The following is a 27,426-nucleotide window of genomic DNA, read 5'->3' as shown; positions in this document are numbered from 1 at the left end:
AGTTTGACTTTAAAAAACCAAGCATGAGCCCCTAATTAATATTGTGGGTCATGGGTTAGTTGGGTCATATTCAGAAGATGACCTTGAAGTCTAGGTCTAGCCGAGTGGAGTGCTCCGATACCAAATTCAGTTCCATAAGATCCTAATTTCCCTTATAAATATTTTTTAAATGGGGTCAAAATGTGTTATTTTGATGGAAAATGGATTGGTGAATTTTTTGAGATTTTTCTGAGCCAAAAATGATAAATTTTGGAAATATGTTTTAGAAATGACAAAGGACAGTGTCCCCAATGGTCCACACATGACACCCAAATGGCCAATGGGTGGCACGTTTAGATGATTTGGGCTCCACGTCATTGCCATGTATCCATGACATGTCGTTGACATCACACCCCCCCCCCCCCCCCATGGGATCTATTTCTCATTTGGTTATTTGTTATAAAATGTGATTTTAAGTTGTGATTTTTTATGGAATTCTGAAAGTTTCATAATTATATTTCAGCACGTCTTGCGTGTGGATTTGTGGTTGTGTGCACATTTGGGGAGCCTTCTAGAAAGGACATAGGGTTTGATATTATGATTGAAATTGTGCACATAACCACCTGTCCCATGTTGAACATGCTCACCAAAAATGGAAGGAAGTAAAATGTACCAAATTGCTGTAAGGGCAATCCCCTACTTACGGTTTTTAAGTTGATGAAGTGAATTGAGTATGAGCATTTTATATAGAAAAAAGTTTATATAAGGGCGAGGCCTAAACAATTAAGGCGCACCTCAAAAATCTAATAGAAAAGATTATTTTGATGCCCAAAAATCTTCAAATCGATCATCTCAACATCAAGATGTATGGACATGGGAAAAAATGGATTCCAAGTCTTGGAAACCGTCGATCTTATACTATATTTTTGAACTGTCAATTTTCAAAAATTTTCAGGTGTTCATAGATCTGCTCGATGTTCACTACTTTTGAAGCTTTGAACCTTATAATTAGATATGAACATAAAGTTTCAAGCCATCGCAAAGAGTTCCAGTACTGAAAAACATATTTCGACACTATTTAAAGGTGCGCCGTACTTTGATTGTTTGGGGCCTCAGCCCTATACAAACATACCTTTTTATATAAGGAAAATTTAGAGTGAATTATGATTAAAATGAAGGATAAGGGCGCTAAATCTCATCCACACATCAAGACAACAAGATGGTGGATGAGTTGCTAGGATCAAGCCTCTCTTTATAACATGGATGATCTCTCTCTCTCTCTCTCTCTCTCTCTCTCTCTCTCTCCTCTCTCTCTCTCTCTCTCTATTTGATAGGTTTTAGCGAGAGAAATGCGTCCATGAGTTCCCGCCCTCCTCAAGCCTCTTCTTCTTTCTTCATGAGATCAAAAAGTTTAGCAAGAGAAGGAAAGAAGAAAAGTGAGAATCTAGTAAGAGAAAACTCCATTCAAACTCCAATTGGAGTTTGATCTCAAGCTTAGGTGAAACTCCAGCTGTATGGAGATTTGTTTCTGTGAAGAGATCATCATCAAGCCATTTATGAAGTCCTTATGATGGCTGTAATTCACATTTACAGCAAGGTAGTTTAGATTGATTCTAGAGTTTTGATTTTATTCATAATTGATTGATCAAAGTTTGGAGAGTGTTTGATTGAGATTTTCTTGAATTGTATTGACTGATTTTTCTCTGCAATTTATTGGATCCTAAATCAGTCAATAAGATCATCATTTTGGTAGTTTAAATTGAAAATTTATTAAGGGAAAACTATGTCAAATTTTTCCATGTCATGCTTCTTGATTTCCTACCGAATTGAGATTAATTTCAGCCCTATTTTCTCCCATGCTAATCCCTCATTTTGGATCCTAATTGTCAAGCCATCTCATATGTTGAAATACAATAGTGTGGATTATGCAATGCTTAATCGCTTCCAAAATTGATGATGTGAAATTGCCCTATATCTTAATGCCATCCTAGAAGTCATCCCATGGTACACAGTTATGGTCTTGGCTGTAAACGAGGCAAAAATGAGCTCGATACATGGCTTCCCATGGTCAAATCAATTGTGCACTTATAGCGTTTGTTTTTGGTGGAGGAGGAGATTGAATTTGAAGTGGTTGATGGATTTCTGAAGTGATCTATAAATTGGTAATATAATTTGTACGTTGCTGTATTTTAAAGGACTTGAGCACTATCAAGTTTAATCAATCTCCTTGTTGCACCTTGTGTTTGGACTTAGCCAAGGGACCAATCAGAGTTGTAATTTTCTGTATGAGAAGCCAAATTTTGTGGCTGGAAGTTGTATTTCATTGTAAATATGTATGTAAGATTCATGTAATTCAACTATTGCAGTATTGTATTGCGAAAAAATTTTATGTTATGTCACTTGGATTTGGCTTAATACACTATCCATTACCAATGCCACAGTTATTGTACTCCAATTTACTACAATAATATAATTTAATATCATGAAATAACTTATTATGATATTAAACTGTAGTTTTCTAATACCATAATTCTAGTATATCACGATGTGATATGCAACATAGTTTAACATATTCTAAAGAAATAAATTTATAATACCAAGGAGAAGAGAAGTATGTTAATTAATAGTATATAGCTCCTCTCCTTGGGGGGATCACACAAGCATGTAGACTGAGATCTCATTTTATTGGGTGTGAGATCCCTATTTCTCTAAACCCAGCTCCCTCTAAGATAACTAAGAGGAACCGCAGGATCGAGTTCCTAAGGTGGGACCATGGCCTTATCCCTAAGGTTCCTGCAACTATGCTTCATTCAAATAGAATCAATTCCTTGCGGCACAGAACAATCGTAAGTCATCGGCCTTTAAACCCAATTAAGGTGGAAAATGGCAGCACCTTATTGCACCATGCCGAGAATTTCACCTCCCAAGATATGCTTTACATTTTTTGCTTTCTAGCACGTTAGTTCTCTAAGACCAACACTTACATAGAATTTTGAAAACCCATAGCTTAGAATCCTTAAAAGGACTGCCCTGAACGTCTGCATGCAACAGATTCACTCAGAAGAAACGCCTTATTACAGATACCAAGGCAACAAAGACATGCTTGAGAGACACTTCTAGGAAAAAGTGATTTATTATTTAAAAATAATTAGTTCAAGTTGGAAACTTAGTCTGCTCCACTGTTAATTAGGAGGGGATCAGCTTCCGTTACAAACGCCAAAATTCCAGCACTTCTATTCGAATTTTTGTTCCTCACACAACAAACAAAAAAAAAACATGGTTCTCCTTACCACTCCCCACAACAATTTCCTAGTACCCCAAGCACACTATCACTTCAGGATAGACAACAAAGCGCTGTTTACATGCCCTTACGGCCTTTAAAAGCAACAAAACCCATCAATATCCTTGGTATTATCAAGTGCATTAGAAACTGCCTAATGCCACCTCAAAGATTGAATATCATATACCTTCCGAACAGCTACCCCATTATTATGTAGAAGATAGTAAAGCATGGTTATCATCAGATGTCAAGACTATTCTCTCATCTATTTACAAAAAGGTTAGGGCAACATTAAATGCATTGATGTCCAGCTATATGTTTCCTAACAAAAAGCATAAATGATCAATGCACAAACAATGTGCAGAACTTGCAGATCTACAGAAGACTTCTATCAAAGAGATGCTTTTACAGACTGACAAATCTATTTCAGCAGTCCAGATTAATCTCATTGAGCAAAACCTTCTAACTATAAATCCACCCCCAAAACAAATTAGTTTGGACTAGGTACTTGCCGACCGCAGTTTCATAGTTTGGAAGCAGCAATGACCCATCCAAGAAAGCTGGTATAATTTTTTTAATGAAATTGACTATTTAAAAAGAAGTGGATATCATGAAGATAATATTTACCTGAAACCTGCAATTTTGAATCAGGCATTACAAGATTCAATAGTCTTGTAATGCCAATGCTTTCTCTCAATCATATATACAGTAAAGATAAACATTTCTTTACATAAATTTGAAATTAATCATATATATATAGTAAATATAACAATGCTTTACATAAATTTATAAGTTTAGACATACACACATTTCAGACATATCACACAGGAGCAGAAGCGACATAGAAGAGAAGTGAGAATACGTGTTTGATGACCCAAGACATCATAGACAAGTAGTTGGGAGAATTCAGTGGAAGTGAATCCTAGTAACAGAAACAGGTTTATGACAGTCAGTGTTATATGAACCAGATGGGACCAACCAATCCAAGAGGTCAGACCACTGACTGGACTGCAAACGGGTTTGGTCTGCAGAAATACAGATCTTAGAAAAACATGTAGGCTGTGGAATTTCTTAACTAAATTTTAGGATGTGAACCAGTTTTCATTTATGCAACCGGTAATGAATTGCTAAGCTGGTAATTGAAATAGTCAAAACCATAGTTGTTGGAGACGGGATTGGGTGTGCGATCGGTTCGGGATTCGCCGAACCTCCGTGTAGTGGATGCTCCTTGGGGCTAAGACCGGCGTTCGTACAATGATCAAGCCAAGGAACGAGATCCTGAGGTTTATGGAGCAAGATCCCTTGGTTAAGGAACAAGATCCCATGGTCAAGGAATTGAAGTTTAAGTATGTCATATAACGGGATTCCTCTTGTTCTAATATCGAGATTCTTAACTATGTTTCGCATATGTTTTAAGTCTTTAAGTATTACTCTCGGGAATGGTTAACTATGCCAACTCCTGGTGGGGAGAAGAGGCTAAAGCCGCACCATGATAAAGAAGTATCAGCGTCTTATCTTGCTGCGCTTGAGAGATTGTACTCAGACGAGAACGAGAAGGGCAGAATACGACAATACATCAGTGATTTTGTAAGTAATGAAGGAGTCTTCTTACTCCCGGTATCCATTTCCAACAACAGAACAATGTCAGTTGTTTCATGGTGTATATGGTGGTGGGGTTCTTGAATTATATTCACTATAGCTATTAAGGTGTTGTCTCCAGTGATTCAAAAAGCGGACCGCCTAGGTCCAGAAAGCTTGGGCGCATCGCCCAGGCCTAGGAGGCCAATCTAGGCGGTATTGAACCCACCTAGGCGGCCGCCCCGCCCAGAGGCGAAATTTTTTTCTTTTCTTTCAAAGTTGATAAAAATTGATCAAAACATCACCCATTGATATTAGATTTATTTTTTGATGTTTTATAAATCTATTAGGGGGTTTTTTAAAAGATTTTGAGTCCTTAGAAGCATCTTTGACTGGGCATCCTTTTTGGATTCGACTGGGCGGCCCAGGTTTTGGGCGCCCGCCGAGGTGCTAGGCAGCCTGAACCCCTCAGGCCGCCTAGGACCAGCCTAGTGCTTTTTGGAACTATGGTTGTCTCAGAGTATCAACTCGCCATGTGCTAAGAGGTGTTGGAGTACATATAGTTATATTTCCAGTGTTAAGCAAAACAAGTTATATGCTCAACGCTCCGAATCATTGGTTTATGTTCACTACAATGACAAGTTGTTAAGTAAATTGCGATCAGACTATGCAAAGATGTACAAAGGATGGGATTTTCATCTTGACGATGACCATCTCAAGTTTGAGCATTAGAAGCATTAGGTGACGACCTTAATGCTGATGATGAGGCTCGTCAAAGTGCTCCATTACCAAGGCATGTCCCTTTCACTACATCTTCAGACCATGACAAGTGTTTGGTATGCACCATTCCCTTGGAGGCCCCAGCAACCCAGAATCCTACCACTCAAGAGTCATCTTCTTCGAACGTAATCTCCTCTACTTCCATTGTTTCTTACAAGCAGGCTCTCAGAAGGGGTAAAGGAGGACAAGATGAACTGCTCTCTCTCTCTCTCTCTCTCTCTCTCTCTCTCTCTCTCTCTCTCTCTCTCTCTCTCTCTCTCTCTCTCTCTCTCTCTTTGATATAAAATAAGTTATTTAAAGTTTGAAATGAAAGCATATATTCTCATCTCACAACTAAGAGAATTCATCATTGTGATTAAAGAATCCAAAACAATAGGACATCATAAATATAAGACTTTAAATGAAATATATATTCTCACAACTAAGATGGATGGCTTACACAATAAGACTTAATAAAACAATGGGTCACTCTAGACTATGCCTAGTTCAAATTAAGAATCTAAAATAATGGAACTTCATGCCATGTCAAAAAGGGATTGGATTTTACCATCATGGAACTCACGAGTCCTAAATAATAGGAACTCGGGACAATGGCAATCTCTAACCTAGTATCATCTGTTAATGAAAGTAGATCCCACAAACATGGAACCCAAGATTTTAATGTACCAAAATTTTGGACCATGGTTGATGGGAGCAGGGATCTATTTCGAAATGGAACTAGATTGCACTGATGGATGGAACGTGGTCCCTATTTTTTGGAAGCGAGATCCCAAAATTAAAAAACCGAGGTCATTACAAGATCCCATGCAGAAACCGTCAGATCGAGGTTCCGGAGCGAGATCATCACCCTACCCACAAGGTTCCCTTGACTATGGTCAGAACACTTCACTGTTTAATTGTCCAGTTCAATTCTGATAACAGTGATGTCAATAACAAGCAAGAAACCTAATCACAAGACGAGGCCTTTTTTTTTGTTAGTTTGTTGACTGTCTATTCTATTGACAAAAGAGAGAAGTACAAGTATCCAAAAAGTAGGCTTCCCACTTGCTGGGAGGTCTTTACAAAACATAAGCTACCCGCAGGGCAGGAGCTCTGTACAAAACATATAAAGGCTACCCATAAACAGGTAGCCCTGTACAAAAAATCACCGAGAAGGCGAAACACCAGATAACAAAAAATTCCTCCCACAGGGTAAAAAAAAAAAGTACAAGCACATAGACTCGAAGACTAATGAGCATCAAAACTCAGAGACTAGTAAGTAAGTGTCAAGCCAACACAAATAAGAAGTAAAAGACAAGTCGAAGATAGAAGACTACCAACATATAGATAAATTATCCACATGAATCACGAGAAAAGTAAATTATAATGACAAACTTCTCAGTGAGCTGGTCCATCCCTGATTCCAATCATCATCAAACGAATTTTACATATCTATATGTGCAAAATCCTACAACATGTTTCATGCTACATCCATAGGAGTACAGCCCATCCTAATTGAAAACGATGGAGTGGAACACAAGAGAAGAGAATCCAATGTTAAATTCTGAGCTCTGTTTTCATTACGGCGCATCAATTTTACAGAACAGCTCAAATCAAATTATGTCATGCTTTAGAGAAGTAAAGCCCATGGCAGCCAAGGTAGCAGGGGTATTAAAGGAGGATTTTAGTGGTTGGGGATTTTATGACCTGCTTTAAGCTGCTCTATTTTTATCCATATCAGAATCTATCTCCGCATTTCCTTAAAATAAACAAAATGTACTATATTAATTATCAAAGAGAAACAAAAGATAGCTGTTGTGGTCGTACGCAGTCAGGGAACACCTTCATATTCAAGATTCAATAACCTTAAAACAAAGATGGCCCACAGATAGTGCTGACGTCTTTCAATTTCAATAACCCAAAACAAAGAGGAAGAAACAAATACACTCCTGCCAGACATCTGTATGATGCTATTGAAACGACTATTTTAGAAAAACCATTCCTTAATTGATGATGCATCAAATCCTAGCTGTAACAGTTAAAAAACCTAATATTTGAGGACTTACGCGAATGGTTTGAGCAGTCTCAACACATGTCACTTCATCTAGTAGCTGCTGCATTGCCTTAAATATGTTATTGTCTTTCATCTGATGCAATTTCTGGAAGCATTCCTCCATCTTTGAAGGGTCAACAAATGAAGTAGACATTGCTTTGAAAGAAGCCAGAATCTTCTGATTAAGTTCCTCATTACAATTCTCCTACAGTGTCCACAAAAGTAGACATTACAAAACTGTCATTGTGCAAGTATGTCCCTTTTTTTTTTTTTAAACGTTGGATTAGCAATTTTTTGAAACCGTTGGTAGTTTTCAAAAGGGATTAGCATTGGTAGGAATGGAAACCAAGACCGGTAGCTGAGTCACAAGTGGTGCTACCTCATCCCATTCCTTGCAAGTGTGTCCTTTTAGTCCATAGTCAGTCCAGAACCTCCAATGCACTTCCCAATTTCCACAATAACCCAAGGCCAATTGTAAAATATAAAACTAATTTTCAGAATACAAGTCTTGATATGTCATTCATTAAAGAATTGATATGTCATTCATTAAAGAATATTATTTGATTAGTGTAATTGTCCAAGAAAAACAGATAATTCAAATCATAATGTGTATAATCAGATTGTGCACATGTAAAAATCTTCTCAGACAGATGTGGGCATAGTAAGCTTCTAAGATATATTTAAAAAAGAAATGGAATGATTAGTATGAAAGGACATCTGACCAGCTCAAGATAAAAGAAAATTTATGCAATATTCGAGTGTATTCCATGAACCGTGAATCAAATGAGAAACAGTCATACTGGGAATTTTAATACTATTAAAAAGATTCAAAAATATTAGCAAAGAGTTTCGATGAAATCCAAAGAATGCCAAAGTATATATTCACCAAAGTCACAATCAAATGTCAACAAGTCAGGAGAAATAGGGATCAAAACCCACAAAAAGTCTTTTGGGAACTTGTTAAACAAATATATGAAGACTTGGATTTGGCTCAGGACTCAAACCTGGTCCAGAGCCCAGTTGACAAAAAGAACAATCAGTAAGACCCCAATGTTTTCAAAAGAAACACAAAAACTAGGTTGATAACATTATCCAATTTCAAAGCAAATCTTCCCAACCTTACGACCAAATCTTTTAAGTTTGTTAAACATTCACTAAGAATTGGAGCTCCAAACAAGCATTAGAAAATCTACAAGAAATTATGTCAAGTACCACAAACAAACTGCACAAATATAAAAAAATTAATCAAATCAACTTAAAACTAGAAAACAGACAAGACGTTCATGCAACACCCCAGGAAATTGAAGTTGAAACCGAAATGAAGGAACTCCAAAATAAGTAGTAAAGTCTGCCAACTTCTCTATAGATTTCAAAGCATGCCCAGTGCAATCCAGACAGGAAAACCAGAACGAAATCCAGATCGTGATTGCATCATCCAACATTTAAATTCTCCCATGTATAAAATAAGATGCAAGCAGATCATGATACATATTCTAACTAAACAGGCTGCCAAATACCTCAACAGCCAATGTTCCATGGAGTACAGGCTTTACTTTTGAGTATCAACTCCAACTAATCATGGTTGCCCAACCATCAGTAGTGGAGGATATTGAATCAAGTGATTGATTGACAAACCATCAGCAGGATGTTTAAAGCAGCAGATACACACAAAACAAGGCCCTCAGAACTAAGAAAACAAGAATAGGGAGCCACAGAAGCCAAATCAAATATCAACAAAAATAAAATGTTTCTATGTATCCAATGACATGATCATCAAAATGCCCAATCACATAAACTGGGACAGAGAAAATAAAAAAGTCTCAATGAAATAACAATCCAAACACCACAACCACAGCAGCAGCCTTGATCCATGAGCAATTTGTACATGGATGGATGCTCAATCTCTATAACAATTGTAACCCCACATATTATTGTTGAAATAGAGAGATTAATTAATTGAATAAAGAAACATACAGCAAGAGGAAACCAAGTTATTAACTTGAGTACATAAGAGCAACATAATGAAAAACAGTAATTCATACAAGTATAGTTGCAAGAATCATCTAACAATAAAGGGTGCAGTATCGATGTCTCAAATTCAGCATAACAAAGCTCGGAGGACATGTAACTCAACAGATGCCTTTGTCCCAAATACTGGGTATATCAGTTAATTTAACCCAAGTACCCCTTTAGCCAGTTTGACCTTTATCTGTAACGAAAGGATACTCCAAAAAGAAGGGACTTCTTCATTCTTACACACGATGGAAACCAGTCGAAATATGGCTGGCAAGAGGTCTACAGTGGCCTACTGTTTGCATCAATGAACACAGAGTAGATTATACACCTCTTTTTTCATTAACTTATGAAAATGCATTCACCTATCAAGAGGCACAAATGTTCGCAAGCAAGGCTAATGGGATAAGGAGAAGTTGTTCACTGAAAGCCTACAAATGTTTGTTTCAAAAGTTCATCTTTAGAACCTTATCCAAGAAATATTTCAGTTATGCAATAGATGCAAATACACAAGCACGACACCCACAAGTACTGCTTTATAGGCATTGTTCTAAGTGAACTAATATCAAGTCATCTATATATTGCAATCAACGAACTATTGAAAAGAAACAAAAGGGTTTAATTTTATTTTCCCAACAGAAGGTTAAGTTGAATCCAATGAGCACAAAACAGATTAGTCATTATTTTCTCACTTCAATGGGTATACATCTACAGTAGTGGCATGATACCCACAGAAACAGATAACTTCCCGATCTTTCCATTCAACATAAAGAAGAGCTTGAGACACATTCCAGCACATGATAGCATTCAGCTCATTATGAAATGCTTCTCATGCGAAACAAGACGATTATAAAATGCTTCTCATGAGAAACAATACAATTATTTAAAGGCACAATATTTAAGGGAACAACAGAAATGATGATAAATAAAGTGCTCTGCATATCAAATTTAGAGAGCTTATGAAGTGAAAGGAGAAAAAGAAAAAGAGAAGTACCTTCGCTTCCTGTCGCAATGCTAAATAAAGCCGCATCTCCTTTTGCAATCTACAATAAAGAAACAACAACAATGAACCAACTTATCATCTAGTAAAATTGTAGAGCAAAAAGAAAATACAATACCTCCATTTCTGAGATAACATAGACTCAAATGCCTTCTTTTGGGGCATTTGAAAGAAAGAAAACAAAGAAATCCAGTGTTTAGTCCGCTCCTCAACTGGAAGAGATACAGGGAACAGATCTTCTCCAAATATAAGCTCCATCCCCTGAGGCCTGACAAATGAGACAGTGGGATCCCTTATTTTAAAACATGATACACAACTCCCAATAGAATACAAGTGCACAAATAACCATACCTGAATTCTTTGCAGTCTTTATCATAACAAAGCGTCAGAATTCTACTTGGAATTTTCTCAAAACTGTCATCTAGTGTAAGGACACCAACAGAGCATTGCTTGCAGTACTCCCTATACAGATCCAGCAACTTATGCATGGCATTCTTTCTAACAACAACCTGCAAAGAGAACGCATGATGGAAAGTATCGAAAAATGGATCGAAGTTCAGGAAAGCATCAAAAAATTCACGCAAGATGGAAAGTACCTTCTTATCACGGAGACGTTCAGAAGCATCCATAATCAATTCTGATGGAATACATCTAGGGCTAACTTTTGCTATGTCACAAATTACATTCACAACTTGCATCCTCACTTTATCATCAAAATCCAAGAGCCTTCCTTTTAGAGCAGCTGCCATGGGGTAACAAGTTATCAAACAGAACAGATCCCATAATTTAAAAAATTAAGAGGAAGACATTCTGAATAATGCACAACTAACCGACAATTTCCAGTGTTTCTGGCCCTGAAGGGTTGGCCATGAAGCATCCTTTTGCACACTCAACTGCAATAAGCCTTACTTCAGCAGACTTGTCAGAGAATCTTTTCAAGAACTCAACAAAGAGTTGATGATATTCATGAGCAGCATGATGCCCAGGTAAAGCAAAAATCCTCCCAAGCAATCGAACAGCCTTTATGCGGACATCTACATGCTCTGTCTGTTAGATATAAACCAGACCATTTGGTTAAATCAGTTGCATACAGAACAAAAACTTCAAATACAGAAACCACACACTGGGTAAGTCAGTGACATAACTGGAAATAACCTAGAAAAAGGAAAAGAAGAATTAAGGGCCTAAGGCAAACATTAGAGAAACTGTTGCAGTCATAAATAAAGCACCACATACCAGTAACTCCTGAATCAAATTAGGAATGACAGAAAGAAGCATCTGAGGAGCGCACTGGAAAATTTCAAATATAATTTCATGGTAGGACCCTTGAAGCTCACTCCCTGTAGGGCCACTGTCTAAAATTGAAGATGTCAAAAACCGTCGAACAGATGGCTCAAGCTTTGCTGCGCAGTTCTGAATGGCAGAAACAGAGAGCCTAAAGGAAGCAAAAGGCAAACTCTGCATATAGAGAATTTCATTGTCAAATTACTGAATACTCAATTTCCTTGGCAGTATAACAGACTAATAACTCCAATAAAATAATGATTTCATTACCAATTATCACCTCAAAATTAAAAAAGTACCAAATGGTAAAACAAAACAGCCAAGTAAAACAAGTGATATATGAGAAGAACAAATCAAGTGAAATAATTCATGTTAAAGGAGCATAAAAAAAGCCCCCCTCAGATGCAGTGTTATGCAGCCAGGCATCCAGCAGGAACACAGTACATGAAAAAAATTTTAAGCGTCGATTACAACGTGCAACCAAGTAAAACAAAAATGCAATGAAACATGATTGTACATGGAATGTGTATATATGTACACCAGATTTTCCGCTGACATAACTACGTTTCAATTTGTAAATGAAACCATGTTTCCTGCAAACAAGAACAATAAATTGTCACGTGTAGCAAGATATAATCACTGCCTAATAATACCTTTTTTTTCTCCTTCAGTACAATTCTTTTTTGAAATTTCCCCTTCAATAGATTACGCAGAATCACATCCAACAGTGGTTGAGAAACTTCCCCACTTTCATCTATAATTAGTGTAACTATAGAACAGAAACCCTGGAACACACTCTGTGGATGATCTTCTCTACAGGAAAGCAAGTAAAAGTCAATTAGTAATATCCATTTCACTGAAAGTACTCACAGAAAAAGAAATGGGATTATCTCCAATATGAGAATGAAGTAATACAGATTTCCGCATTAGTTATCAAATACAAAATGCAACAATAAAACATACTCTATTACAAAAATATAATAAAGGGAGTAGGTTAAGGCAGTAGCAGTTGGGTTTTCATAGCGCTACGTCTCAAGATCCATTCCTATGTAACCTTGTCAAAAAAAATACAAAAATAAAGGGAGGCAGTTTAGAAAGGCCACATTTTTAGTAACTGCACCCATCCATGCACTTCAAGTCCAAGAGAAAAGAAGTTCTACCTCCTATATTTTTTTCTTTTAAGAAAAAAGTAGAAAGAGAGTTGTGTACTTGATGGGTCTGAATTGTTCTGATGGGTGCAGTTACAAGAAAAGTGGGTGCCAAAACACTAGCTCCCAAAAAAATATTACCGATTATGATTTTTGTATAGGAAAAAGCTTAAATGAATAATATGCAGCAAAATTAATGAGCAAAGGATTTATCACAAATCATTCTGCATAGAAAGGATCTGGTGACTTACAATCAGATTTCATAGGTACACAATAGTCACATGCATATTCAAAAGGAAAGCCACTTCACTCAATATCATTTGAGAAGTGATATTCTGATCAAATCAACAAATTAGACATGCAAAACATATCTGTTAGAAAGAGATTATCATGGTGGCTTTTACATATACCTCTTTGAATTACATAATAATGGCACTCATGATAAAAAAAATCAGTCGTTTAGGCTCAGACACACCCAAGTCAAGAATCAGGTGAGTCTCACTAAGCCACACCCCTTTTGTGTATTTTTTTCTTATAGACTCCGCTGAGTCAGACAGGCAACTCAGCCAAGTCAGACGTCCAACTTCAGCTCAAGACCCCGGCGAGTCCAAGCCCAAGTGCTTTACTACTGATCTCGCTTGTTGGAATTTCAAGAAGAAACCACAGGTGTCAATGAGGCCACATGTTCAGCATTTCTCTATTCTGTTGAACTTGAGGAGTTTGCGTGGTGCAGGATTATGGATGGTGAAAAGTATACTTCCCATCCTCCCCTAGCATTGTAAGATGAGATCCTACAGAAGAAAGAGGAGGAGGCTGGGTAACCAGTTATTATCACAGGTTACAGTATTAGTAGAGGCACTTTTGAGGTTCCATAAATACATGGAAAAGAAGGTGAACAGTCTAATTCAACCAATGAAAACCAAATAAAAGAAACCATAGAAGCAAATAAAAGCAGAACGGAAATGTGGTGACAAGAAGGAGAATGAAAGACCATAAGAGGAAAGAATTTGCAAAAGGTTGTGAAGGATTTTATTGTGACTCAGATAAAAGTGAGGCAGGAGGTCTCATTTGTCAGGTACAATCCATGGAAGGGTTCGAGAAGGTGAAGACCTGGAAAGAGAGAGCCAAGACACCTTTGGTGACGTCAGGGATTGCTAAAAAGAAGCAAGTTATTGATGTGAAAATGGATCATACGGATTTACAAACATTATAAACAATGTTCGAAAATTCGGCAGAAAATTTTCAAAACGCCTAGGCACAATCTAGGCGGCTGCATAAAGCGTTTTGCTTCTAGGCACCCGCCTAGGCGCCATCCTCTGGGCAGCCGCCTAGGAACCACCCCGTGACAATTTTTGGACGGCAAAAAAAAAACCTTGGGAGAGGGTAAAATACGTAATTTTTCCCCTAAAAAGGGGGGAAACGGATTTTAGGGGGTATTCTAAACCCCCAATATACAATCCATGATATTTAGAGTGAAAAATACTCTCAAGAACCACTATTTTGTGATTTATCGAAAGATCAATAAATTTTATATTTTTCTGATTTCTTCCCAAAACGAAGACAATAGTTCGTGGGTGGATTTGGAGCAGCTTTTAATAGTTGATTTTGAGAACATTTGGTGACACAAGAGACAAGGTTTGCATCGACACCGATTTAATTTTGATAGTTTTTAAGTATTATCATATCTAAAAGAGGATTTTGATTTTATTTTGCTACAATTCATTATGTTATGGATCATGTGTTTTTTCTTTTACATTTTTTTCTTTTACGATATATTTACATGTTTGTAGTTAAAAGATTGATTTTTTTGGTGATTTATTGAATTTTTTCTCACTTGGACGATGAAATTGAGCATATATCGTATTCTTTTATAAATAATTGATTCCTTTTTTTGGTCAGGGCCACTGTCTCTGGGCGCTCGGCTAGGTGGCCAGGCACCCGAAACGCCTCGACACCCGAATTTGTTTTTTTGAACCTTGCGCATAAAGAAGAAGCACAACCGCCTTAAAGTGAGGGAGGCCACTACCACTTCACCAAGCAAATTAAACCACCACTTCCAAGGTACCCACCAGATTTTCATGCTGGCCATATAATCAATGTCAGTGCATCCCATTGATTAACCTTCTCTTTGTTTGGATCATGTATAGGTGGCCACCAAGGAATATTAGGCCAAAAGATACAGAAGAACAGCCCAGGCCCACCCAAACCAAAGACAACATCCCATGAAAAATCCACAGCTTTTCTAATTTTAATCACCGTCATCCCAAAATGATTATACTGCGAGGAATCTTTACATGATTTTGGTCCCAGTAAAAAGGTTCCTACTAGGGAAACCAAGACCAAAGCACATCTCTAATGAGAAGGAAACAAAATTCAGTAAAACAATCACATAATGATCATAAGAATCTATTCAAATTAAATTGTTCCGATGTCATTGAAATAGCCATCCAATCAAACCACTAAAGCACAAAAGCTGTGACAACAATTGAAGTTTACGATGCACATTTTCAGATCTGCCTTTGGAATAGGTCGGCCGTAAAGTTTTCAAGGACCCTCCAAAACCCACACTTATCATCCATGAAACAAGGGATTCAAGATTTTAAAATCCACATATAAAAATAAGGTGCGGTTTGTATAGAGACGAGAAATGTGGTTTCAATATTGAAAATCTTTGTGATAGCCTTAAAATATATTTTCGTATATATTTATAAAGTTTAAAGCTTCAAAAATAGTCTAGATCGACATATCTATGAAAACTTGAAAATCTTGAACATTGACGGTCCAAAAATGCATTACAAAATACACTATTTCCAAAGCTTGCAATCCATTTTTTTTCTCATGTCTATACATCTTGATGTCAAGATGATCAATTTGAAGATATTTGGGTATCAAAACAACCTCTTTCAGTGAAATTTTTGAGGTAGGCTCAAATTTCATTGTTTAGAGTCATTGTTTAGAGTCTTGGCTCAATATAAACTTTTCCCATAAAAATAAGGGGATTGTATACAATGAGACCATTTACCTATTGTACAAGGAGATCACAATTACTTATAGTCATCTGATGTGAAAATTGATAGTTTAAGTATGTAACATAGTTCGAGAAAATTTCTTTTGGACTTTGAGCTTGGTCAATGGAATAAATGCAGCCACCCAATTTCACATCAAATGGATAAAATTAACTATGACCACCTTTAACAATAGATAAATGGTCTCATAGTATCCTTTTCTAAAAATTAATGTCCAAGACAAACAAAAAGATTTTCATTAATTGATAGCTTCAAGCAGAAGCTTTCTTACACCCCAAAAAAGAGTATACATTTGTTAGGAATTTCAAGCACGTCCTAAAGATTCTCAGATCTGGTGGTGCATTACAATCCAAAAACCCAATTACACATTCTCGAAATTGTAACTTCTAAGAGTCATGACTCTAAGAGAGAAAATGGTATTCCAACCTTCTCTGATTCACAGTCCTCGCAGTTTTGAATCATGTTTTCAAGAAAAATGGATCTCAACTACAAGTTACAAAGAACTACATAGACCGATCGAACAGCAAGTCCTAAGTGAGAAATAAGGGGACTTTGACATAAAGCATTGAACTACAGCATATATTTAATATTTGACAATGCAAGAAGCATTGAACTACAGCATACATTTAATATTTGAAAATGCAACACTCCACAGTCAAAGGGTTGATGATGCCGTGAGAATATTTAGGCACCATCACAGATATTTTGATTGATGCAAGAGTCAGATTTCTTCAAAGTAGTAGCTACATCATACTGCACAGTTTGGGCACTGGATTCCCTTCCTCAACAGATCTTATTTTCTTCTTTCTTCAGAGAGATCGAATACATGCTCCATAAAATTTGCATAAAAGCACAACTAATTCTACTGTGTGTCCATATATATAATATATGGGAAAAGTTTATATAGCGCCAAGGCTCTAAACAATAAATTGGAGCCTGCCACAAAAATTTTACTAAAAGAGGTTGTTTTGATGCCCAAATATCCTCAAATTGATCATCTCAACATCAAGATATCTGGACATAGAAAAAAATGGATTTCAAGTTTTGGAAATAGTGTATTTTGTAACGCATTTTTGGACCATCAATTTTCAATATTTTCAAGTTTTCATAGATCTGTCAATCTACACTATTTTTGAAGCTTTAAACTTTATAAATAAAGATGAAAATATATTTTAAGGCTATCACAAAGATTTCCAGTATTGAAACCACATCTCTCGACACGATTTGAAGGCAGGCTCTAGCCTAGGCTCTATACAAACCGCACCCATAATATATATATAGAAAAAATTTATGTAAGGTTGCAGTAATCTACACCGTTCATTTAATTTGGATGGTGCAGACTGAACACTATCTTAAAAGACATGCCACTTTTTCACTGTCTTAAAAGATGTGTCAATGCAACCTTAATGCAACAAGTAGGGTCGCAACCTTATGTAAACCACACCCATGCATGTATATGTATGTGTGCGTGCATATAGTTAATGATGTACTTCCATTTTATTACGAGTTGATTAGCATGGTAGTTTTATACTAGATCAAAACACATGCACACAGGCCGCTATGAATCATCATGTAGCTGTTCCAAGATACATTGAACCCCAAACCTTACAGGAACAGACACTCTGGTCCCCACACCTTGCGACTAAGGGTTCAAGCCCAATCCTCCATCAATACCTTGGTGCTACCAATTTTCTATGCAACTAACTGTAGCACCCTGGATAAGAAATAATATTAATTAAGCAAGCCAGGAATCAAAATCAAAGTACCACCAGGTTCCTATATAAATTACCTCAAAACAGAAAAGAAGACATTGAACATTTCCAGAACCAAATCGTCACAGCCAATGTCGAGCATCAATACGCAGCACCGGACTCTTGCAACTATGTCCAGGATGTTAACCCTTTTCGTAAAGTAAGGGCTGGATGTATCATCAAGATCTTTGAAGATGCTGATGAACAGTTGAAAAATCTCCTGCATGTAAGAAGCAATAAGGGGCCAAAAGGGCAAACATTGCAGTATATGCCAGAAAACCTTTACCACATAGAAATATGATGTTATTCCAAATCACACATCCTCCATGAAAGCTAATTGAGAAATTCAACAATAATGATGCAGAATTATGGTCCAATTAAACAACCAACCACAAATACAGAGTACAAAACATGCATATAATATTCTGATATTAGAACAATCCTCTAATACGAATAAAAAGCAAATAAACTAGAAATTTCGATTACACTTTGTCATGATTAACACCCATTAAGGGGACTAATATCTCACCCACATCATATAGAGAACAATGACATTTCAGAAGTATAATTTGTGGTTCAACTTCGGAGTAACCCAAGTCACGTCAACTTATAATGCAGTGGACCAACTCATACACAACCCGGAGGAAAAAGACCATTGACTTGTACACAAGAGAGACCAGAGAGAGAGACCGTGAGAGAGAGAGAGTTTGAGAGAGAGGAATGCATGTGATTTTATATTCTTAGTGTTGCCAACAAAGTGGGAGTTAAATAGCATTGCATTTTCCGTACCCATCATAGAAGAACAAAGCAAACATTGTCTGGGAAAAAAGAAATTGGACTGAGAAAAAAAGGGGTGCATTCATAATTAATATTGGAAGTATAGGGACACTTACTGCCGGCTCATATTAGCAAAGCATACAAGCATTGGCATTGGCCACGGTATGCCTAACCTGTGGCTTTTTTTGGGGGGGGGGAATGGTAACGTGTATGTTATTTATATTGCAATAAATCTTACAAAAATTTCCCACAAGAGGTGGGTTGAGGCAGCCCACACATCAGGTCGCCCACATACAAAATTAAAAACAAGGTTAGATAGTACCACAACATTAAAAATCTTGAGGGGAGCAAAGCATCACGAACATTGAGGAGCCAATAAATGGTCATGGGTAATTTACACAAACATAATGTAGAAAAATTGGTTGTAGTAGGATGAACAAAAATGATCGTACGAGAACACACACTATCCCCTTGCAGCACCCTCTCTAGCCAGTAAATCAGCTGCTGCATTGGCCTCGCACCAGGTGTGCGATAAGGAGGCTCGAGGCCTGCGTAAGGGAAATATGCAGTTAAAGAACTAAGTCTCATGGGCATAATGAGGTTTTAGACGCCAAGAGAAAACATTTCTGGAAACCCCTTCTATCACTAGGTGATCACCCCAAGTTGGGTTCTCTAGACTCAGCCATAGTTGAATAAGCAAAGCCGATGTGGCCATGGGAAGAAAGAATAGTGTAACCATAGTTGTCTATGAAAATCCCTCTAAGCCACTACGCCTACGTTGCCACGGGAGCAGCAATCGACATTCAATTTAATGGCATTAGGGGAAGGGGGGGATCCACAAGCAGGATGTTATGGTAACAGATTTGTATCTTAATGTGTATATGATACATGCTAAGCGTGAATATCTCTATTTTATACCACAAATTTTCTTTATCTATGACACACACCAAGTGCAAATTTTTGCATAAACACAAATTTGCATTTCATAAAAAAGAAAGTTCACTCTTCAAACTTCATTCCAAAACTACAAGATTCCTTCGAGATATTTCATAACCACATCTCCAAAACTTATAAACGTAACATGATACACTGAATCCCATTGAATAATAAGAGCAACCTGATAACTGACAACCCCAAAGCTTTAAATCCCAAAGTGTCAGCCTAAATAATGTTGTGGAAAAGCACCACAAGGCATAAAAAATCTATCATAACCTTGAAGGGCTCAAAATTAAGCAACAGAAAAGAATATTTCATAAAACCGAACTATACTTTGGATCAACATGCTACAAAAAGCCATCTAGTTGAAACGCTACTCGTTCAGTCGAAGCATTGCCAAACCCTTTCGTAGACCTTACGAGCTCGTTGGCTCGCTCCGTGTTAACTTCAAGAATCTCTTTCTAGTTGCTCTGGTAGTGACTTATTTGGCTCACATACAACCCTCGTGACTTGCGTAGTATCTACATCTTGTGACCATAGAGACATACAATGCACATAGTGGGGGGAGAATGCAATGAACACGGTGTCAGCCCAACCATTATAAGCATTCCACATGAATAAGGGAGCCTTGACCAAGGAACACAAGCTAAAAGCATAGGCAGACATCCAGCAATGAAATGTACAAACTGGAAGGAAATGGCTATGGTTGCATCTCATATGCAAAGGCAGATAGATATCTGATGGTTCATATATGCCAAAGCTAAAAAATTAAAAAAAAAAAAATTTGTTAGATTATTCTGGATATTTAGCCAGCAAAAAGCAATACAATGATGGTGAAAGGTCAACAAGAACTGTAGATATCAATTCTCAATACTAATAAATCATAAATGCAATACTAATTGTCAATTAGTAGTTTTCCGCATTGATTTCGGCAACTCGAATTCTACAGCTAACACAAGATGTATTTTCCTATAGAGATTGCATGGAATCATAAATGTCTGCGACAAAAAAATAGAACAAAATAAAAAGGCCAGCAGTACCATCTATGCTCATGGCCCATGATATAGAGATATATTTACCCTTAATGTATCATCACTGTAAGAAATCTCAGGCGCCAAGATCCGAAAGATTTCACTAAAGCACACTGCCACTAGAAGTCTCACATCCTTATCTTTATGCTGGAAAAGATTATGTCTAACAAGGGAATCACTTATGGGTTCTAGAACAGATTGCAATGATGGAGCCTGACCTAACTCCTGTAAACCACTCACAGCTTTCTGGAAAAAAAAAAAAAAGGTAAAATGAGAAAAAAAAGGTTATTAAATCAAAAAAGAAAGCATAAATATCAAAGTTACCGGAACATAAAGAGCATTTTAGTCGCTTTGAATCTAGTAAGACCTAACTAATGAACAAAAATATTAAAGTACAAAAAAAGTACGTACATTAAACTACAAATAAGCGCCTCTCTCTCTCTCACTCTCTCTCTCTCCAGTTTGAACTGATGTATTCGTTGCCTTTTTGTGGGTTACAGAGTTGTATTTTTGAAAAAAAAATTCAATATTTTTTTTGTGGCTTCATGTAAGCCTGATAATCAGCTTAGATGGACAGGCCAGGTCAAGCTCATGTTTGTCTTCTAGACCCGGCAGTTAGGATCCGGGTCCAAAAGTATGGACCAGATTGACAGATCAGGTTCAGAGGGCCCGACCAGCCCAGGTACATTCTCTCTATACAAATATATATTTTTCTACAAAATGTGTGTGTGTATGTATGTATGTAATGTATATATGTATGACCAACCTGGACTGCCTGGACTCAACCGTGTCCAGGTCATCCCTTAAACCTCATCCAGTCGGCCCGGTCGAGCCCGGCACAACCACAACCGACCTTTTACACCCCTTACACGGTTGTGTTTCTAACTTATTTCTACATATTATCATTATCAATAAAAATAAAGCTATTTACAAAATGTCCATCCACCTTTGTCATAAATTATCATTGAAAAGCCCCCCCAAAAATTCGCAGACTTCATAATGCTGATTAACAAAATGAATACGAAATAAATCACCATCAACATGTAATTTGCTCTTGTATGAGCATATAGTCTTTCAAAATAAAATATGTTGCCTAATCCAAATCTTGAAAAAGTTGTTTCCTAATGCCATAATAGTTTCCAATTGGAGATGTTTTTACAGTGGTTATTGGTTAAGTATCTTGACATTTACGGTATTCACCAAGATAAGAGTGTTAAATGAAAACCAAGCACAAGTAAAGCAGTATCCACAAATGTCAAAAGCATTTATTAGTTAGATATAAAAAACTGATACAACTAGACATATTTTTAATATTATTTATTGACAAATATATTTTGGTATATGTGATGTGGATTTCCTTTTATACTACTTTACAAGTGGACGATGAGGTCGTACAATGGAGACAATATACCATATGAATTCACATGTCATCAAGTATCGACACACAAAACCAAAAGAAATGTGAAGTTTTGTAATAACATAATCTAGATATGCTTTTGGAGATTTAAAGTATGGTGGACCTGCATGTCCAACTTACACATTTGGACTTGTGGCCGTGATCAAAAGCCATCCAATTGTTGGATAACATGATAAATGGTTTTGAGAGCTCGAAATCATGGTTCTTTTCTAATATTATTTTTTAGAAGAAAAATCTCTCCACAAGTCATGGGCTAGCAGGGCCCAATTATTTAAAATGACATGGAAATTCATACACTGGGGCAGTTCAGTTCATTTTTTATTGTCTGACTTTTTAAATATTTCTTCATGTGCGCCATTCTCAAACCACTCCATAAATTATCAAGTTTAAATGATAAATAAAAACATTAGAAGTGAAAGAGTGACAATAAATGCTGGCCATTGAATGTGATAGGATTGAATCTGAGCTGTCCAACCTATGTTGTTCCATAGACTGTTCGGCTCACAAACATATTTATAATGAAGATTAATTACAAAATTTGGAGCCTTTGTCCTACCAGTTTGCCATTCAAAGGGTGTGTTGGTTCCTTAAAGCTGGATGGAACTTTTAAAAAGAAATGATCAAGATCTTTTAATTTGCCATGGGCATACGCCCAAAGTATAGCATGCACAGCCTGCATATGTGATCCATGGTATATATTTAGGTGTAGAGAATTATTCCAAAGTTACAGCATAACATTTTTAGAAGATCAGGCAAGAGCTTCTTTTTGGGGTGCAAAGTGGCTTGGCCTTACATCGCAACAGGTGTTAATCTATTTCCACACGTAATGTTTGTAGTTGGACTACAACTCATGCCCATACAAATTCCACCTCAGTTTTTTTATCATCCCACAGCAGGATCTCCTGCATGCTATCATTTATAGGTCAAAAAAAAACTATAGAGAGAAATATAGATCAGCTTACATGCAGAAAGTCATTTTAGCATCCCTTTGATGAAAGTCCCACTCCACAGTGATTTCATGAGTTTATAAACATCGAGAACATAAGAAATATGGAATTATGGATGCTACAATAGCAGCATCAGTTTGGTACAAATTAGCTCTAAAGCACTGGAAAATTTAAAAAAAAAAAAAAAGTCAACAGTGAAAGGGAAACCCCAACATGGATAACGACTTTGCCAAGCAATTCGCATTCCAGAAACAAAACCCAAATGAACTAATGCATTACCATGGGTAACAATCCTGAACATGAATGGTTTAGTAATAGAAAATATATGGTTCAAAACTATCTCGCCCCAGATTATGAAGAACAAACTGTACCTATTCAAGATAGTTGCTCTATACAAGAAGGGGAATAAACTGCCAAATTATAAAAACAGCCAGATACACCAATAAGGCAGAGCAGTAATATTAAGGGTTGGCGAGAGATAATTGCTCAAAAGGAGGATAAAATAATAAAACACTATAAAACCAAGGAGTTTTTCTGAATAAAAAATGCACCATTCTTCATTTAATGAAGCAATCAAGTAAGAAGTCAACTGTCTTCACATTACATCAAAACCAATTACACCATTTCCCCTGCTCGGAAAACTAGAATAAAAATCAACTATACCATTTCGAATACACAGAAAAAACCACTGAAAACCAAATTAAAATAACACAAATGAGAAAATATCTTCAAAACTAGAAGAAGCGTCATAAAACAAAACTACAAATGAGATTTTGAGCTCACCTTAAGCAATTTAATGAGAGAGTCCTTGTTGAGTTGAGACTTAGAAAGGCGTTTTCCTACATCAGTCAGGGCAGGCTCGACCGCGCTAGCCATGGCTGATATGCTAAAACCTAAACAGAATAACCAAGCCCCTCTTCCTTATACAACCTCCATTTCACCGAAAAAAGGATGGGGTTTTCCAGATTAGGGTTTGGAGCATTGCAAGCCAAAGCTTCTTTCTCTGAATTTAAGGGCGAATTACATTAAGACGGAGAAGGTTATCGCGCGCTTATAACCGCCTCTGCAATTTTCCCCTCTTTTCCTCTCTCTCTAAACTCTCACTCCTAAAAGTTCATTGGCGCGCTTGTGTTGTATGACGGCAACCCTGGACTTTCTCTCTCTAATAAAGCTATTCGTCTCTAGAGTCTTTTCGCGCCCATTTGATAATCTCTTTTTCCAGTAGGCCTGGCGATGGACCCGACGAGACCCGAACTGAACCCGGTGGATGTACCCAACATGGCTCTGGGTATGGGTGCAATATTTGGACCCATTGGTAGGGCCTGGTTTTAAAACCTAGACCCGAATACTATTCGGATTTGATATGGTATCTGTTTGACCTGACCCGAATTGCTTAATCTGCTGGAAATAGAACACTTCAAGCCCTAAGGATCATATACAATAAGAATTTGTAGTCATCTTCAGTTGTTAAACGTTCAATTAGACGGCTTGAAATCTATTAGCAGGTGATTGTCGCCTTGTTGTCAATAATATAAGTACGTGATAGTCAAAAAAAAAAAAAAAGGTCAAAAAATAATAATAATAAACTCATAGTGATGGTGGTAATGAACCCAGTTAAACCCCGCACGTGACGGGTACAAGTATGGGTCCAACTTTGGACAATTGGGTTCGGGGCCAAAACCTAAACCTGGTCTGGGTCCAGGTCGGGGTCCAGCCATACCCAACCCATTGCTTCCTTACTCGCCAGTCATGTATACCCTTTTCTTTCTCTAGACCACCGAACATCCCTGCTCCACTCTCAAGAAAATAAAGCTACTCAAAGTTTACACTTGGGAAATTGGAGTTTCGATGTTGACAAGTGGGAACTTGCTCAGCCTGCTCGCTTTCTCTCTCTTTGATAGAGTGAGTTTAAGACGTTCTCTCTCTAGAGTACAAAGATGCAACCTATAATCTCTACTCTTCTCTATCGCTCTTCAAATTAGTGAGCTTATGAGTTAGGTATTTTTTTCTTATATTTACGCATGTTATAACCCAGAAGTCTATGAGAGTGGCTTTGCCTGAGGCCCACATTACATTTATTGCTGCATATAGGTGTCCAAATTCATCAAGGCCCTTTATGTTTAATATTTGAGGGTTCACTGTTCCACATTTCTATGTTATTTTGAGGAAAATTATCAAAATGAAAACCATTTTTTTTTTTTTTTTATTGGTTTTTAAGAATATTTTTAAAATGTGGAGTAGTACAAAAAGCAGGTTGTTTTTTTGGGTGAACAGGGAGGAGTCATCTACTTTCAAGGAGGTTATAATCATTATTGTTTATTAGATTTCAATTATGGTGATTGTGAGCGTGATGTTTAGTATGTTTTTAAAAAAAAAGCGAATTTTGAGCACACCTCAAGTCATTCAATTTTACATCTAATAGCTAAAAGCAATTGTGACTTTGTAACAAAGATTTATTCTCTCATAGTATATAATCTTATAAAATATACATGAACATGAGTGGAACATTTGGATATAGGCAAAATGTTGAATAGGCAAAATGTTGAATAGTTGATGAAGGATACCGCCCTCGCCATATGAAAATGCGACTGACTGAGCTTAAGTAAATATAAAAAGAGTATTTTGTCTTTTATCAAGATAGTCCTTAGTTAACTATAGTATTCCTAAAATGTTACATTGTAGATAGAGGAGTTGTGGGTTTTTTGTATTTTATTGAGCAATAGAGAACGGAAAATGATGTATTTATACCGAAACACTTTCTAGAGCGCTAACTCCTAATCCATTTGAAAAAACAATTCCCAGTTGAATTATCCCAAAAAAAAAAAAAAAAAAAGCGCATTGAATAACATACGCCACCCACTAACACCTTCAAAAAATGCTTCCTCTTAATCTATTTGAAAAAACAATTCCTCATTGAATTACCCAAAAAAAAAAACCGTACATGTAGCAGCTGTGCAGCAGTTGATTTCAATTAACAATCATAATTCCTCATTGAATTACCAAAAAAAAAAAAAAGCCGTACATGTTGCAGCAGTGCAGCAGTTGATTTCAATTAACAATCATGCTACTATTGAATAAAGACATCTCTCAACTTCAAATGCCACTGTCCTACCCTTTAAATAGAGTTCAGATTTCCCCATTTAATAGAAATTAAGGCAATTACAATATATTTTAAATTTGGTAGATGGCATAGACTCTGCTTCAGGTATTCCTTAGAACTAATTTGCCCAAAACAATCTTATGCCGACTGAATTTAATCAGAAGGGGCAAATAACAGTCTTTGTCCATGTTTGGAACACTACCTGAATTTTCAGCCTTTATCTCATCCATATCCTTAAATTTCTAATATAATTTCCATAAATCCTTTGTTCAAATAAGTGTTCACAAAATCGAGCTGAAACGGTTAACCGGACATGGGCCTGGAAGCGGTTTAACTGGTCTAATCAGTAAAACGGACAATTCAACCGCTCTAACCGGGCAAATCCCGGACGGTCAAAAAAGTGTTGAAAAAAATAAAAAAATACAAAAAAAAATCTACTAAAATATAAAAAACATATAAATAATGATTAAAACAAAATACATTCAAATGAAGTTGAAAATTAATAAAAAATTGGATTTTAACCTATTTTATATTTTTCAATGGCTATTTTTAAAATTTTTTAAAAAATATAGGAAAATATAAAAGTAAGTATTAATCACCAAAACAATATTTAATCTTACCATAATGTAAGGAATATTTAAAAATGCATTACAAATCAAATTATTTATTTTTGAGAATTTATATTTATTTTATTTTATTTTTTATTTTTTAAATACCGATTGATCACCCTAACCTCCCAAAACTGAAACCGGCCAGATCTAACCTAACAGTTGGTGGTTAGATCGAGTGATTTTACAAACAATGGTTCAAATGAACATAAGTGACAACAACTTGCCACTATTGATAATTGATGACGGATAGTACAAACACCAAAGCATGCTCACACACAAAATAAAGGGAAATTTATCCAAATGAATATGGCTTGTCAACTATTTAATTCAACTATTCCAGGTCATATATATTTTGATGGATATTTTGAAATTAAATCAAAATGTGTCTAAAATACTTAGTATTTCATCTCTTAGGTATATTCTGAAAATCTCCTAAATAAATGACAATAATAATATGAAACTTTTTTACTATTGAAATATATAAAATGAATTGATATACTATTTTTTTAATAAATAATACAAAATAAATATATATATATATATATATATATATATATATATATATATATATATATATATATATATATATAAATCGATTGCAAGCATGAAAGGAATAATAAAGAGTAGCGTGTATGCGATGCTCTTGTTGTAGAAAAGTCACAGTTCCTCCCTCGGGCATAGGCCCAACTTACAGCGGATAAAAAATTATGGGTCTACTTAGGATCAGGTTTTTCTT

General features: G+C 36.4%; 1 protein-coding gene across 10 annotated transcripts in view; it reads right to left on the bottom strand.

Moving 5' to 3' along the window:
- The window catches only part of LOC18436768 (ARM repeat superfamily protein), a 75,199-nt gene extending 51,065 nt beyond the window's left edge, over positions 1-24,134 (bottom strand). For 7 of the 10 annotated variants that reach the window (XR_016044558.1, XR_016044556.1, XR_016044560.1 and 4 more), the window contains exons 1-11: positions 23,763-24,134; positions 20,664-20,861; positions 17,910-18,091; positions 12,600-12,759; positions 11,899-12,120; positions 11,493-11,709; positions 11,259-11,404; positions 11,014-11,171; positions 10,781-10,930; positions 10,657-10,705; positions 7,663-7,854 (exon numbers count right to left, since the gene is read on the bottom strand). Coding sequence is in view for 4 of the 10 variants with exons in the window: in XM_020668858.2 (XP_020524517.1) it covers positions 7,663-7,854; positions 10,657-10,705; positions 10,781-10,930; positions 11,014-11,171; positions 11,259-11,404; positions 11,493-11,709; positions 11,899-12,120; positions 12,600-12,759; positions 17,910-18,091; positions 20,664-20,861; positions 23,763-23,855 (1,767 nt within the window). In the remaining 6 variants the exon portion in view is untranslated. Of the gene's footprint in view, positions 1-7,662; positions 7,855-8,028; positions 8,091-10,656; positions 10,706-10,780; positions 10,931-11,013; positions 11,172-11,258; positions 11,405-11,492; positions 11,710-11,898; positions 12,121-12,599; positions 12,760-17,909; positions 18,092-20,663; positions 20,862-23,762 lie in introns of those variants that run through there. The other 3 variants (XM_088852067.1, XM_088852068.1, XM_088852070.1) reach the window with 3 other exon arrangements.
- Between the last annotated feature and the right edge of the window lie 3,292 nt (positions 24,135-27,426).

The sequence above is a fragment of the Amborella trichopoda genome, chromosome 11 (assembly GCF_054954075.1).
Source record: "Amborella trichopoda isolate Santa Cruz 75 chromosome 11, AtrichopodaSantaCruz75HAP2 v2.0, whole genome shotgun sequence".
Lineage (NCBI taxonomy): Eukaryota > Viridiplantae > Streptophyta > Magnoliopsida > Amborellales > Amborellaceae > Amborella > Amborella trichopoda.
This window is presented reverse-complemented; position numbering and strand designations above follow the sequence as displayed.